Below are 15,102 nucleotides of genomic sequence, written 5' to 3' on the forward strand. Positions count from 1 at the left end.
CTATGTATGTTAAATTTAAATATTTTTGTTGGTTTGCCTATACTCAATTAAAATCAAAATCCAAAAGTTAATTGGGAATATTAACAAGAGACTTACTTCTCTTCTTCTTCTTCTTCTTTTTTTTTTTTTTTTGGTACCGGGGATCAAGCTTGGGACCTTGTGCTTTTGAGACAGGCGGTGGACCCACTGAGCTAAATCCCTGGCCCGACGAGAGACTTATTTCTCACAAGTAGTCTAACCCCTTCTTACCCCCCTAATGTGTCCTGTAATTCTATCTCTTTCACATAAATCTTTTAAAAAATTTGAGACTTTGGCTAATAGAATCTGGACATGCCTCTTATTCAGAACTATAGAGCATTAGAGCTTCATATTCTAGTAGTTCTAGTTGTAATAACTATTCTTTTTGTAAAAATTGTGTTATTTAGAGAAGGACCAAGGAATGTTTAAATGCATTGATGAAAGTAGAGAAGTTTCAGGCTGGGCATGTGGTGCCTCGCCTACCTGGCAAACACAAGGTCCTGAGTTCAATCCCCAGTACCACAGTAAAAAGGAAAAAAAGGAAGTAGAGGAGTTCCATTAATAAGACAATTATTGAGTACTTGGTTTGTTCTAGGACTTGAGAGACAATCCATGCCCCCAAAAGGTTTATGAGCTGGTAGAAAAAAACACATACACAGATGTGGTAAAAGACAAAATACATTAAAGCTGTGATTCTCAAATTTGTTCTGTTGTCAAAACACTTAGATATCATTGTACTACTTGCACAATACCCTGAAAAGTTGATACATTTAGTTATATCCCAGAATATTTTGCTAAAAATTTCAAAAATTTTAAAACAAATTATGGGAGGAAGCCCTTAGTTGAAGGTTGTTTTTTTTTTCCCCTACCCCTTGGGAAAACATAATCACTTTTGAGTTTTTGATAGTAAATCTTAGTTCCCTTGTGTTCCAAGGGAGCCTACTTTGAGGACTAATGAGATGAGTGTGCCAAGAAGGACTTTCAGTGCTAGGGGTGGGAGCTGAGATTAAAAGTATTTTATTAGATTTATTCAGGGGATGTAGCTCAGTAATACAGCTCTTGCCTAGATTTAATTCTAGTTTTTGAGCTAGATTTCAAAATTTGAGTAGAGTATTGATAGGTGACATTGAGGAGCTCATTGAACAATTATTTGATTTATGCTGTTCTTGGTAGAATCTAAAGCCCTATGTATGAATAACTGGTAAACATGATCTTGTCCCCTATTGTAAGGTGATAGGAAACAGAAACACAATTAAAAAGATATGGATGCACATGAATACAGAGTGTTCTAGGGGAATAGTTTATAACAAATGGTTAGGGTATAGGATGAAGAAGACCTGTAGTGGCAGAGACATCTAAAAAGATAGGTTGGGACCAATTCTGGAAAGTTTGAATGCTAACTGTGGAGTTTAGTTTTGACTTGAGAGTGATGTGATGACGTTCCAAGTATTTTGAGGTTTGAAGGTAGAAATGAAAGGAGAATAAAAGAAGGAATTCAATTTAAAGGTTAGTGAATTAATTCCATCAAGATATAGTAAACAAAAAACAAAGGCAAATGAGGATACAAAAGAGAATTTAATTCAGCAGATACAAGTGGTAAGAGACAAAGTACTAGATGTAGAATGTGAAAGACATGATATCTGAATGAATTGGGTCATTTGTGCCCAAATGATGGCGATTCTGAGGGAACATGATGAGAGGCATTCATTGAACATACCCAGCTGAGAGTTATTAGAAAGGTTCATATGGAGCTCAACATTGTGAGGAGGGCTAGAGATGTTCAGTGAAGGGTTAAACTGTAGAAGAACGGTGGCTGAAGAAATGAGAGTACACAGAACAGAGTCTAGTAAAAATACAAGGCAACCAAAGACAGGGAACCAAAGAACTTATATGAGGATTGATTGTCTTCAAACTGGAAAGAAAAAAGATTAGAAGGATCAGGATGAAAATGTATATAATGTACATTAAAGGCTGAACAGCTTACTTGAGAAAAGATGACTGAAAAGAATTTGTTCTGGCATAAGTAAAAAGACATTTGAAATACTGTAAACTTATAGACTATTGTTTTAAAGGGATTTTGTTCTACTTAAAAATATTGATTTAAGAACAATTTAGAATTTATGCAGTAAAAATAACTTGATATGTTTTGCCTTATAGTTTGTTTCTCCTTGTATTGGTGTCCTTATATTTGTTTTTATTTCCCAGCAGAAAACTAGAGTAGGTGTTAGTAAATCAGAATTACCCAGAACAAATAATAGCCATTTTCATTTCCAAAGAACTTGCATAATATTATGAATTTTAAAAATTAATATTAAATTACCTTAGGTTTATTTTTTTTTAATTGGGAAAGACTGTAAACCCCAGTGGTAACATTATCTATCACCAAACTTTTTGTTATTTTTCCTCTTGGGGCCTGTGAATGTTTCAGAATTAATCGTGCTTTAAAAAACAGGGTATTAAGAGTATATGCTTTGAAAAAAGACCAAGGAAAACCAACAAAATATTAATAGTGGTTGTTGCTAAGTAGAAAAGATACTGGGTATTTTTCATTTTCTTTTAATTTTTCTGTATTTATATCCTACACTTTCTATAGTAAGCGTATTACTTTCATAGTAAAAGTTAGATTTTATTGGAAGAAACTTAATATATATAATTTTGAATAAACTGTTGTCTTTGTCACTTTTCTTGTTGCTAGACTACAATAACTGACACCTGCAACTTAAAGAAGAAAAGGTTTATTTTGGCTTACAGTGTGTAGAGATTGTAGTTCATAGTCTGCAGGCTCTGAGGCAGGACAGCATGGCAGAGGGGCATGGCAGAGGAAAAGGTGCTCACTGCATAGTGACTTGGAATCAGAGTTCAAGGGAAGAGCCAAGAGGGGAGATAAACTTTCAGGCCATACTGCCAGTGAACCCCATCTCTTGCAACCAGACCCTGTGTCGTAAGTCAGCTATAAGCCCTATGATCCAGTTATCTTCCAAGAGCCCCACTTATGATTGAATGAGGCTCTTGAGGAATATCTAAATATAAGCTATAACAACTAAACAGGTAAAAAATTTGGTACAAATTTTTTATTTTGTATTTTATGAATGACCTGGGGATTGAGACAGTACACACATGTACAGTGTTGTAACTAGGTAGTGAAACTGAGGCTTTTAATTTTTCCTTCCACTTTTTAAATTTTTGGGGTTTTTTCTGCAGTGACTTTATTACTGGTTTTTTTTTTTTTTAGGTACCGGGGATCAAACTTGGGACCTTGCACTTGCGAGGCAGGTGGCGGAACATCCCCGGCCCACTGTTGTTATTTTTTGTAATTTCATTCAAAATACAAAATCCACTGATTTTTCAGGTGTGGGCCTAAGAACTTGGACTAGCTAGTCCTAAGAACTCACCTCAAATTTTAGTATTTAAAACTTTTAAGTATATCGTCTGAAAGTACTTTCAGAAAAAAATATTTCTTCTGATAAAATCTTTTATATGTTTTTAAATGTTAGTCTTAGAGTTTGTCTTTGTTCATTTCTGTATAGAAATCCCACTAAAGATAAAAAGGTGAGAATATAGACAATAAGTCAATTTGAGATAAAACTGCTTAATCGTAAATCTATTGCTATACTAAGTACTAATGTCGCTCTTCTGTAAGAGTTTGTTTTATGTTGAAATCAGTGAAAAAAATATTGCCAAAATATAATGCAAAGTAAATTGTTATTTAGCACATGAAGTATTTTGGGGATCTTCTCTTTCAAAGGATAGCTCCCTCCCTCAGAAATATCTTGCTAAACATAAATTGTCTTTCAGATAATATTCTGATTTGTAGTAACTGTAGCTTTGGTTTATAAAAGGCTTAAAGGTTAGCAGTTTTTAAAAAATTATAATCAACTAGCATACTACATTAGCTTTTTATGGAAATTACATTCTCATCCTTTTGAGCTCAATATCAGAAAGAAAATCTCTTCCACAAGATGTACACTCATAAAATATTAATTTTATTTCCAGTGACAGCTCATATTTAAAAACAAAAACTGCTTTTCAATGTCAGTGGTAGATTGCCTAACAAATATAGTAAAGGATACCAAAATTTTGCAAAAGAAATAACTCCTAGTGAATTCACAGCTTTTTCTCATGTTTGTTAAAAAAAATAACGGAAGGCAGGAAAGGCAGCATATCATCTGAAAAATTTACTATCTAGAAAGTTGCTCCATAGAGTTACAAATATAGTTTTCATGTTGGCCCACAAAATTTTTGACATATATGAATCTTTAAAATTGGAAGATAAAAATATTAGAGAATTATAAATGAAATTGAAGACATGCTTTATATTTATCTTGAATACTTGAGGGCAAGTACGTTTAAATTTGACTCTTATCACAGTTACATTCGTTTCCTGGGTCACTCACTTTCTTTTCTTTCTTTTTTTTTTTTTTGGCACCAGTGATTGAACTCAGAACCTTGTGCTTGTGAGGCAGGTGGAAGAACCACTGAGCTAAATCCCTGACCCTCTTTCTTTTTTTTTAATTAAAAAATTTATTTATTTTTAATTAACTTTATTGATACATTTTTAGGTATACATTATGATCACATTCATCATTGGAAATTTGTACCTCACTTTCTTCTTTATGATGCTACCTTATCATAAGGATTTCCTAACCATTCTTTCTAAAGTAATATCGCTCTCCTTGGCCATTTATTTATTCCTCTAATCTGCTTTATTTTTCTTCAGAGCTTTTATTGCAACCTAATATATACTGTCACTTAATATTATATATAATTTATATCTTTTCTCAATAGATATAAAATCTATAAGGGCAGGAACTTTTTGGTTTTCTCCTGTTTAACTTCCGTAAATGTTGCCTGGAAATTAAACAATAGGTGGTTATAAGTTCTAAAGGTCATCTTCAAAAGCTTTTTGAGGCATGTCTCTCAGAAGGTATTTTCTAGGTGGTAAAGAGGAAATTGCTGGGCTAAAGTGTAGCTCAGTGGAAGAGAGCAATTGTTTGGCATGTACAAGGCACTGGGTTTGATCACCACCATAGGGGTGGGTTGCGGGGGAGAGAAGGAGGAGGAGAAGGAAATAAAGGAAGGAGACCTGTAATTTCAGTACTCCCTAAGAGACTGAGGCAGGAGGATTACAAATTTTACTCCAGTCTGGGAAATTTAGCCAGACCCTGTCTCAAAAAATAAACTACCTGAATAATTTTTATGTCTAATGAAATTTAAGGACTGATGCTTCAGGTTGTATTACCTCAGTTTCATATTTGATTTAACTTCACAATTTAGCTTTTTTTCCCACTGAAGTTTATGTTTAGCACTCTCTACTTTCATATTCGTCAACCTTTGTTAGCATTGTATTTTGAATTATAGCTGGAATGGAAGGAAGACAGAGAAATGAGAAGCATGTTCATGTACTCACGTAGAACAGAGCTTAACGTAACTGGTGAATGGTGAGAGATTGTGTTTTAGGGGATGGAGGTGGGAATATATGATAAAAGGTGTTGCAAGTATGATACAAGTATTACTCTGAAAAAGCATGGAGCCCTTGAAAGTGCTGGGTTTGGCATAGCCTATTACACAAATCATCTGTCTTCTAGAGTGGTTTTACTCTTTAAAAAATTTTGTTAGAGAATTTTGAACATACAGAAAAGCAAAACAGAGAATTTGAATCTTCAGTGTGCTCATTAATCAGACCCCAGAAATATTTATGGTCAGTTCTGCCCCATCCACACTTTTCTGTATGTCTTGCCTGTTTTGTATTATTTTGAAGCAAATCACTAATAGATTATTATGTAAATAGTTTGGTTTGTAACTTTCACATTAGCCTTTTTTTTTGGTACCAGGGATTGAACTCAGGACCTTGCGCTTGCTAGGCAGTGGCTGTGCTGCTGAACTACATCCCCGGCCCTGAATTCAGGGCTTTTTCTCCTGTTTGTTAAAAAAATAAGAACAGAGCCCACATCATTTTGTAGGGAAGGAAGCAGATCATCTGAAAAACTTATTACACAGAAACTTGCTCCATAGAATTACAAATACACATTGTTTTCATGTTGGCCCACAACATGGAAACTCTCAGAGATGAGCACTTTATTTTAAATCTGCAATATCATATTACACCAAAAATATTTTTCTTAATAGAAAAGGTCTATTCATTGTTTCTGAATTATAGTTTTAAAATTGTTTATATAGTTTTAATAATAAACCAAGTAATCCCACATTATGATTAGTTTATGTGTCTTTTAGTCTCCCTATCTTCCTTTTTTGCAATAAAATCATGATGAAACGAGGTTGTTTGGAGTTTCCTACAATCTTGAAATTTGCTGGTAGCATTCTGTTTCTTTGTCCTCTGTATTTCTTGTACATTGATTTGGTTCTAGAAGGTCCACTAAATTCAGAGTCACTTTTTGGAGAGGGGGGCAAACAAGTTTAATTCCTCCATCAGGTTCTGCTTTTACATTTTAAATCAATTATTGGATTTAACATGATGACATAATGTAATTTTGCTAAATTTGTTATAAAAGATACTGGATTAGGTGGCTTTGTAATAGGATTTTTATTTTCTATACAGTAAAAGTGTATCTTTTAAACTTTATATGGCAAGTATTTTTTTCATAGTTTTGTCTTCCAGTGGAATTTAGAACATGAAAGTAATTCCGATGGCAGGCTACTTTATTTATAATCTCAGAAAAATGATTTTAAGTAAGAATCCTATAAAAGCATTAATCCTAAGAGTAAATCCTGATACATATAGTTAATTCATTAAACAGCACCAACTTTTAAAAAAGAAGCGTTAGCTTGAAGACAGAGGGCCTAGGCCCTATTCCTAACTGGTTGTATTGATTTAAACTTCTTTGTATGATCTTTTATTATATATTAACTGTGAGTAGTTCTATACAGAATCCACCAAAAAAATACATACACACTTCAGCTGTTCACTGTACTAATAAATGTCTGGAAGCTAATGGCCATCACTTTGAGCACCTCTTGTAATTGTAGAGGCCAAAGATAACTTGTATTAATCTCATGCTCTCTTAATAAATTGAGTATTAAAATATTTATACAAGCTTTTCTTTTCCTGATGTATACTTTTTTTGGTGGACTCTGTATATACACTACTGTATGTGTTTCTCATTTGATTTTTGGGAGTAATGAAATATCCCAGGTTACCCCTCATAACAGTGCACTTTATCAGGCAAAGTATTGTATTAATTCACCTCATAGTCATTTGGTTGATTTTTTTAAATTTTGTCTTTTTTTGTAGTTCAGTATGAGCTTCAAGCCTTTATAAGGTTTAAATTTGTTAATCAGAGTTCTGTACCCACTCCTCTCAAATTCAAGGTGCAGCACTGTATGTGTGTACACTTGCACATATGTGTACATGTTTTAGGTTTTTTTTTAGCAAAGAGGTACAAAACCTTACTCTGATGTCAGAAAGCCACAGTCAGAAAAGAACCAGAGATAAAGACTATAGGATTAATAAATGCCCAATAACATATGGTGATGTTTTACTCCTAAACAACCAATGAATCACAGAAGAAATCAAAGAACAAATTTTAAAATTTCTGAAAGTTAATAACAATGTCTATACAACTCACCGAAATCTCTGGGACACTATGAAAGCGTTTCTAAGAGGAAAATTGATCATAATCAATGTTCACATTAGGACAGTAGAGCAAACCAAATAAATAACCTTGTGAGAAATTGTAAGACACTTGAGAAACAGCAACAAACCTGCTCCAAACCGAAATTAAAGTGGGAAATTACAAAGATGAGAGCAGAAATCAGTGAAATTGAGACAAAAAAAAAATCAGTGAATTGAAGAGCTGGTTCTTTGACAATAAATAAAATAATAAGCCCTTAACCAGACTTACCAAAAGAGAGAAAACACTCACATCAGTATAACTGGAAATGAAAAAGGTGAAAATATAACAAATACTATGGAAATCCAGAAGATAGTAACTACTTTGAAAAATTATATTCCAACAAATTAGCAAATTTGAAAGAAATGGACAGACTCCTAGATGCATACAAATTATCAAAACTAACCCAAAAAGACATTAATATACTTAACAACTCAATAACAAGCAATGAAATTGACATAGTAATAAAGAATCTGCCAATTGGAAAAAGCGCAGGACCTATGGATTCACTGCTGAATTCTGCAAAACTTTTAAGGATGTTATATCACCAATACTGCTCAGGCTCTTCAAAGACATTTAAAGGAATGGAGTGCTCCCAAATTCATTTGTGAAAGCCATTATGACTCTGATCCCCAAACTGGCCAAAGTCCCAACTAAAAAGGAGAACTACAAGATGACTGGTACAAATTCCTGTGATGAATGTTATCATTATGTGTATTTTAAAATGTACCAATAAATGTTTCTCTAAAAAAAATGAAAAAAAAGGTGAGAGAACTATAGTTCAATCTCATTAATGAACATAGATGCAAAAATTCTGAATAAGATATTAGCAAATGGAATGTAGGACATCACCAAAAAGATCATACATCATGATCAAGGAGGTTTCATCCCAGAGATGCAAAAATGGTTCAACATATGTAAGTCAATAAATTAATATTACATATACAGAAGCAAGGTAAACATGATCATGTCAATAGATACAGAAAAGGCTTTTGACAGAATTCAACACCCTTCATGATAAAAACCCTGAAGAAAACAGGTGTAGAAGGACCATACCTAAATATGATAAAAGCTATATATGACAAACCAATAGCTAGCATAATAATAAATGGGGAAAAACTAAAAGCGTTCCCCCTAAAATCAGGAACAAGACAAGGATGTCTACTATTAGCACTTATATTCAACATAGTACTTGAAACATTAGCCAGGGCAATCAGGCAAGACAAAGAAATAAAAGGGAAACATATAGGAAAGGAAGAACTCAAATTCTCTTTGTTTGCAGATAACATGATGCTCTGCATGGAAGACCCAACTTCACCAAAAAACTCTTAGAATTAATAACCAACTTCAGCAATGTAGCAGGATACAAGATCAACACACAAAAGTCATTAGAATTAGTGTATACCAATAATGAACTCAGTGAGAGGGAAATTATGAAAACGGTACTATTCACAGTAGCTTCAAGAAAAATGAAAGACCTAGGAATTACCAAGGGAGTGAAAGAACTCTAGAAAGAAAACTATAGTACTCTGAAAAAGGAGATTAAAGAGGACATCAGAATGTGGAAAGATGTCCCCTGCTCCTGGATAGGCAGGACCAGTGTTACCAAAATGGCCATAACGCGCAAAACTGTTATACAGATTCAGTGCAGTCTCAATCAAAATACCAACAGCATACTTTACAGAACTAAGGAAAACAACCCTAAAGTTCAAATGGAACCGAAAGAGACTCAGAATATCAAAGGTGATTTGGAGCAACAAGAACAAAGCAGAAGGCCTTGCAATACCCTACTTCAAGCTATACTATGAAGCAGTAGTGATAAAAATGGCATGGTACTGGAACAAAAATAGACATGTGAATCAGTGGAATAGAATTGAGATCATAGAAACCTCACCAGACGTGTTCAACTCTCTGATATTTGACAAAAGAGCCAAAAGCAATTGTTGGAGAAAAGGCGGCCTATTCAACAAGTGGTGCTGGGAAAATGGTTTTGTGTTTATTTCTGAGTTTTAAAATATGACATTGTAGTTGTCATTTTATATGTGTCTTTGCCTCACTAAATTTTAAGATTTCCTTGTATATTTTTATATCTCTGGAACTAGCCCTTAAAGTACAAAGGAGTCCAGTAGATATTGTTCAGTTGAATAGAGACAGTATACCCTCCCTAAAGGGAATGAATACAGAGTTCAAAAGCATAATGGAAGATAATGTGTTGTTAATGTGTAAGACAGGCAGAGTTCATTATATTCAATGTGTATTTACAATACTTATTATTTGATAGATACAATTCAAAGATGAATATAGAAAGACAGTGAATAAATTAGTGTGGAGGTTGTCACAGGCAGTAAGAATAGCATAGTGAGGGCTGGAAATTAGCTCAGTGGCACAGCACCCTGCCTGGCAAGCCCGAGCCCCTGAGTTCAATTCCTGGTACCAAAAAAAATAGCATAGTAAAAAGTGCAAAGGGAACAAAACCACTGTATATACTAGGAAATATCCAGTAGTTTAGTTTGGCTAACATATAGTTGTATATAGAAGAGTAGTGACAGGTTTTCACTTTGACTTCTAAGTTAAAAGGATGGCATTTGACTTTCTTCCTTAGACTTGATGAAAGATTATGCATTGAAATATGTTGGTATTAGTTTTATGTTGCAGAAATCCTTATGTTAGAAAAAAGAGAAAGACTACTTTCTTTTGATATAGTAGATTTATATCACTAACTTAGGTTGGACTCTTTTCTTTATTTAATTGAATAATTTCAGGCTTCTCCTAGTTCTCAGGGAAAAATTTATGTTAAATGTATAATTTTACCAATTTGTTACTGCCTCTAAATTCTTCTGTACTACCAAGTTATTTTTCAATGGCTTTATCTGCCAGTAAAAAAAAAAAATGACAAATATAATTACTAAATTACATATATTGACCGTATTGGCTGATTATGTCTAATTTGACAGTTTTGTTGATATAATCTATATTTGTAAGAGAAAATTGGATGCGTGTAAGAATATAGTCTTAACATATAAATGGAAGATATTTGGAGATAATTAAATGTGGCAGCACTTCAAAGTATCCTTCATAATACTAAACAAGTCAGAGGGCTATTTATATTCCCCACTTTATGTAAATTTGTGATTATGGTACTATTGCAAGTACATTAGTGATTTTATCTGCTTATTCCAAGATAGAGAATTTGATTGATAGTGAGATTTATGTCAAATGTTTTGTTTCCAGTTTTTTAATAACCTGCTATATTGGGTGTATTTTATTGCTTATACTTATAGAGGTATATCTGTAGGGTAAATTCCTTGAGACATGATAAGTCAAAGGATATGTTCATATTAAACCTTAATCACAATTGCCAAATTGACTTTCAAAAAGACCTCCAATTTACATACCCTCTAATGTATCAGAACTTTTCTTCCCTTAACACCCTTCCCAACACTGAGTAATGGAATTCTTTTAAAACTTTGTATATTGATAAACAGCATAGTTAGTTTAGTTTTAAAAGTTATGAATGATAAATACCAAGTTTATACATTTTTATTTTTATTTTTTATTTTTTTGGTACCGGGGATCGCACTCGGATCCTTGAGCTTGCGAGGCAGGTGGCAGAACCACTGAGCTAAATCCCCGGCCTTAAATTTTTGTTTTTGGATAATAAAAGATGTTTCTTATTAGTCTTTGCTCTGAGGAGGTCCTATTTTGAAAAGTAACTTACGACTTCGTTTTGTCTGCTTTTAGGACTGAAACTGAAGGATAAAAAGTCATTGCTGATTTATTACATAACGATTTAGCCACGTGACTTGTTTACTTCAACTTTCCTCATTCTTGTACTCTATTCTGGGTTATTATCCTTAGTTCTGTATGTATACAGTGACCTCTGAGATGTTGTAGTTTTTTTATGTATTGTTGTTCAGTAAAGCTTTTCTATTAATATTGATGAAGTAATTAAAATTACAGAGAAAATTAGGTCATCTGGTAAGAACAAGATACTAAAATGAACTTGAGTACATCCATTCAGTATCTCAGCTGGTTTCTGTGAGCCCACAATTCCTACTCCCAGCCCATTTAACCATCATGTAATTAACTATATGTGATTATGCACAAAAGGATCACATCCTGAAATAGTGTGCTAGATTAGCCTACTTCCTCAGTACTACTAGAAAACCAGTTTAAAGTTCTTAACCTACTCATAGCTGAATTAGTTATAGTGTTATAACCTCATAACAGGTTATAGCCTCATAACAGAAAAAGCATAATATTGCTGTATTTTAGTAGAAAGCTATTCATGGGACCTAGAAGGCAGTGAGGATAAGACTTTTATACAGTTATTCTAATTTAGAGTTATAAATTAATATGGATGTAGTCAAAGAAGGGAAATTGTATTTTATGCAATCAAAGGGTTCATATTTCAGTGAATCTTTAGCCAATAAGAAAGCAGGGAAATATAATTAACATAAATTTAATTAATGTAAATTCTTACACAGTATGTTAATTGTTTTCTTCGTGTCTTGACTCAGTTTTGTCATTGTAGAAACAACATGTATAAAACCTTCGGAGATCAGCATATTTTGTAAAGGAAGAAGAACAGATGTTTTCCCTGACATTTGTTTGTTTGTTTGTTTTGTGTTTTTCTTTGGTACTGGGGATCAAACTCAGGACCTCATGCTTGCAAGGCAGACACGGTGCCACTGAGCTAAATCCCCGGCCCCTCCCTGACATTTTTTGTAATTAATTCTCATATAATAGATACAAATTCATAAGTCAGTACTTGACTAGCCTTTAAAACTTTGCAAGATAAATGTAGTATTTCTTTTTCCAGTGGTTTTAATCAGTTATTTCAGATTTATCAGGGCACTCATGGATAATTAAACCAATTGTTAAGGAACTGATTTTCATAATTTTTTGAAGAATTAGATTAGCATCTCAGTGTATTAATAAGAACATTATAGAGTAAGGAGACATTTGTGTATGATTGAAAAGAAAGTCTAGATTTTAGATTCTTTTTATAGTTTAGTCAGGTTTCCAAATTTCAACCTACAATTATATATTATAGTGTTCTATTTGTTTATAATTTCCTCAAAGTGTTTATATATCATAAATTTTTTCCCAAAATGTTTTTGTATTATTATACATTTTCTTTTACCAATAATAGGTAGTATGAAATGTATCACAAACAATAACTTCCATTGAAGAAATACTGCTTTCTTTTTTTGTTGTTATTTTGTTCTTTTGGGTTTTTTTTTTTGGTACTGGGGGATTGAACTCAGAACCTTCCGCTTGCAAGGCAGGCAGCGGAATGTCTTTTGGTTTTTTGAGAAAGAGTCTCACCGTGTAGTTCAGGCTAGCCTTGAGCTCTATGTAGCCGAGGCTGGCCTCAAACTTGAAGTGATCTTGCCTTAGCCTCCCAAGTCCTGGGATCACAATTGTGTGCCACCACGCCCAGCTTGGAGAGAAATGATGCTTTCAACCTTAATTTTAATGTTTCATTTATTCTTTCAAATGTAAAGAAGGTAGTCACTCAGACTGATTTCATGACAAGAATAGAACAAGTTAGAAATTATGTGAGGAAGACAAAAATCTGGAGCAAGGTTTAACTGATCATTTTTTATACACTTAGCAAGAGGTGTTCATCTTAAGATGCTAGTGAAAGGGGTTTATTTCTTATCCAGAATATTTGACCTTGTGAATTGACTTATTCTTCTCTAAGGCACTTGAGAGAAAAGACAACGATAGCAGTTACATCTAGAGGCTATTATGGATTGGAGGATGAGAAGGGAACTACTGCATGTACTTCAACAAGGCGTCGGTCAACACCTCGAAGTTTGGCAGGCTTGACAAGTGGAGTTTTTGAGTCTGTAATGGTTCAAGTTTTGAGACAGGAAGAACAGCTGAGAGCAAAAGAAGAAAAAAGGTAATTGTTTAAAAACAAAACTAAGTTTCATGATGCTCAATTTCCAGGAATCACTTTTCAAAGAGTATTTGTATAACTTCTATGTGCCCATATCAAGTTTCAGGGACCATTTTAGTATTCCAAAATGCATTGTTACTCTAGTATGAATTCATAATGAAATATGACAGTGAAATTTGTTAAAAATATAGTTTTAAACTTTCAATCTAATTGTCTTCAAACTATACTAAAGTAATTCTTATAAAAGATTTCAGTATGCTATCCTATTTAGAAATATTCTCAAGGGAATTTTAAATTAGAGGAATATTATATAGATTTATAGTTTTAAAATAGAATCACAGGCTTTTGAAAATAGAAATTCTAGAGATTATGTAGTTAAAGATGGACATATAAATTCATCTCTGCCATTTACTCCATTGTGTTAATTTCTGCATAATAGTACTTATTTTGAGCTCAACAGGAAAAAGTGTTAAGTACCTTTCAGAGTCTGGAAGCTTAGAGCAATGAAACTAACATAACATTTTATCTACCATAAAAGGAAATTAGAGTTCAGAGAAGTAAGTGAAACTCAAGTTTCTATACTTGACTGGTGAATTTTTATACCAAATGAAATCTCAGACTGTGTTAGGAGTGAATGCTCATGTAATCAGGACTTATTAATGCTAAAGGAATTTATAATATCTGTTACTCTTATAGTGAAAATATAACTTGCTTTGATATTTGTCGGATTAAAACTCAGACTTGAGACTTTCTACTGTCTTACTTTTTATAGCAGTGATTAATTTAGGAATCCACTTTAAAATACTTTTCTTTCCTTGAACAGAGCCCTGCTATAGGAAAGGAATGCTTATATAAAGCAATAAAAATTAACTTGACAATAGTATAATAGATGGAATGGGGAGAATTGAAAATAAGGGAAATTCACAGGAAGAAGCTATAATAGTCTAAAACTGCAATACCGGTTACCAGAAAATAGGGAGAAGTGGGATTGTTTTGCAAACAATTAACAAGACTTTTATACAAGGAGAACAATATTCTTTGATACAAGGAGAATAAAGGAAGAAACAAAACTGAGTTAGAAAGTAATAACAGTAATAGTAACAAGAAGAAGATAAAGAATGGTTAACATTTTTTGAGCATGACTGTTTTCCAGGTTTAGCTCTAAACACCTTACCATGTATTCAATATTTATCCTGAGGCACAGAGAGATTAAGCAGTTTACCCAAGGTCAGGTAGTTTCTGAGTGGCGAAGTTGGAAATTCTGGCTATACAGCTTGTACTTCTAAGTAGGACTTGTGATGTGTAAACAGTGAGTACAGCAAAGAAAGTAAATTTCTAAGATGTGAGTCCAGATGGGCGAAAGAACAATTTGAATAAGTGGTTTGTGGTAGTGATGGAAAAATTTAAGCGTCCAAGTAGGAATGGCTACTAAGAAGCTAGAAATATGACTAAATCTTTTTTCTCCAGACCTTAACATATATTTTTGTGCACTCTGGCATCAAACATAATGGAATAAACCATCGGAGAAAAATCCTCTATTAAATG

The 15,102-nt window shown here is 33.2% G+C and overlaps 1 protein-coding gene across 9 annotated transcripts in view; it reads left to right on the forward strand.

Annotated features, from left to right (window-relative positions):
- The window catches only part of Brd10 (bromodomain containing 10), an 83,187-nt gene that overhangs the window by 8,097 nt on the left and 59,988 nt on the right, over nucleotides 1–15,102 (forward strand). For 7 of the 9 annotated variants that reach the window (XM_087183970.1, XM_021252797.2, XM_087183971.1 and 4 more), the window contains one exon: nucleotides 13,357–13,560. The exons of 1 other annotated variant lie outside the window; for it this stretch is intronic. In XM_087183970.1, coding sequence (XP_087040096.1) covers nucleotides 13,357–13,560 — 204 coding nt within the window. Of the gene's footprint in view, nucleotides 1–13,356; nucleotides 13,561–15,102 lie in introns of those variants that run through there. One more of the 9 variants, XM_087183975.1, reaches the window with a different exon arrangement.

This window comes from Heterocephalus glaber, unplaced genomic scaffold (genome assembly GCF_053883595.1).
Source record: "Heterocephalus glaber isolate CG9 unplaced genomic scaffold, H.glaber_assembly_v1.0 deba00001481, whole genome shotgun sequence".
NCBI classification, from domain to species: Eukaryota; Metazoa; Chordata; class Mammalia; order Rodentia; family Bathyergidae; genus Heterocephalus; species Heterocephalus glaber.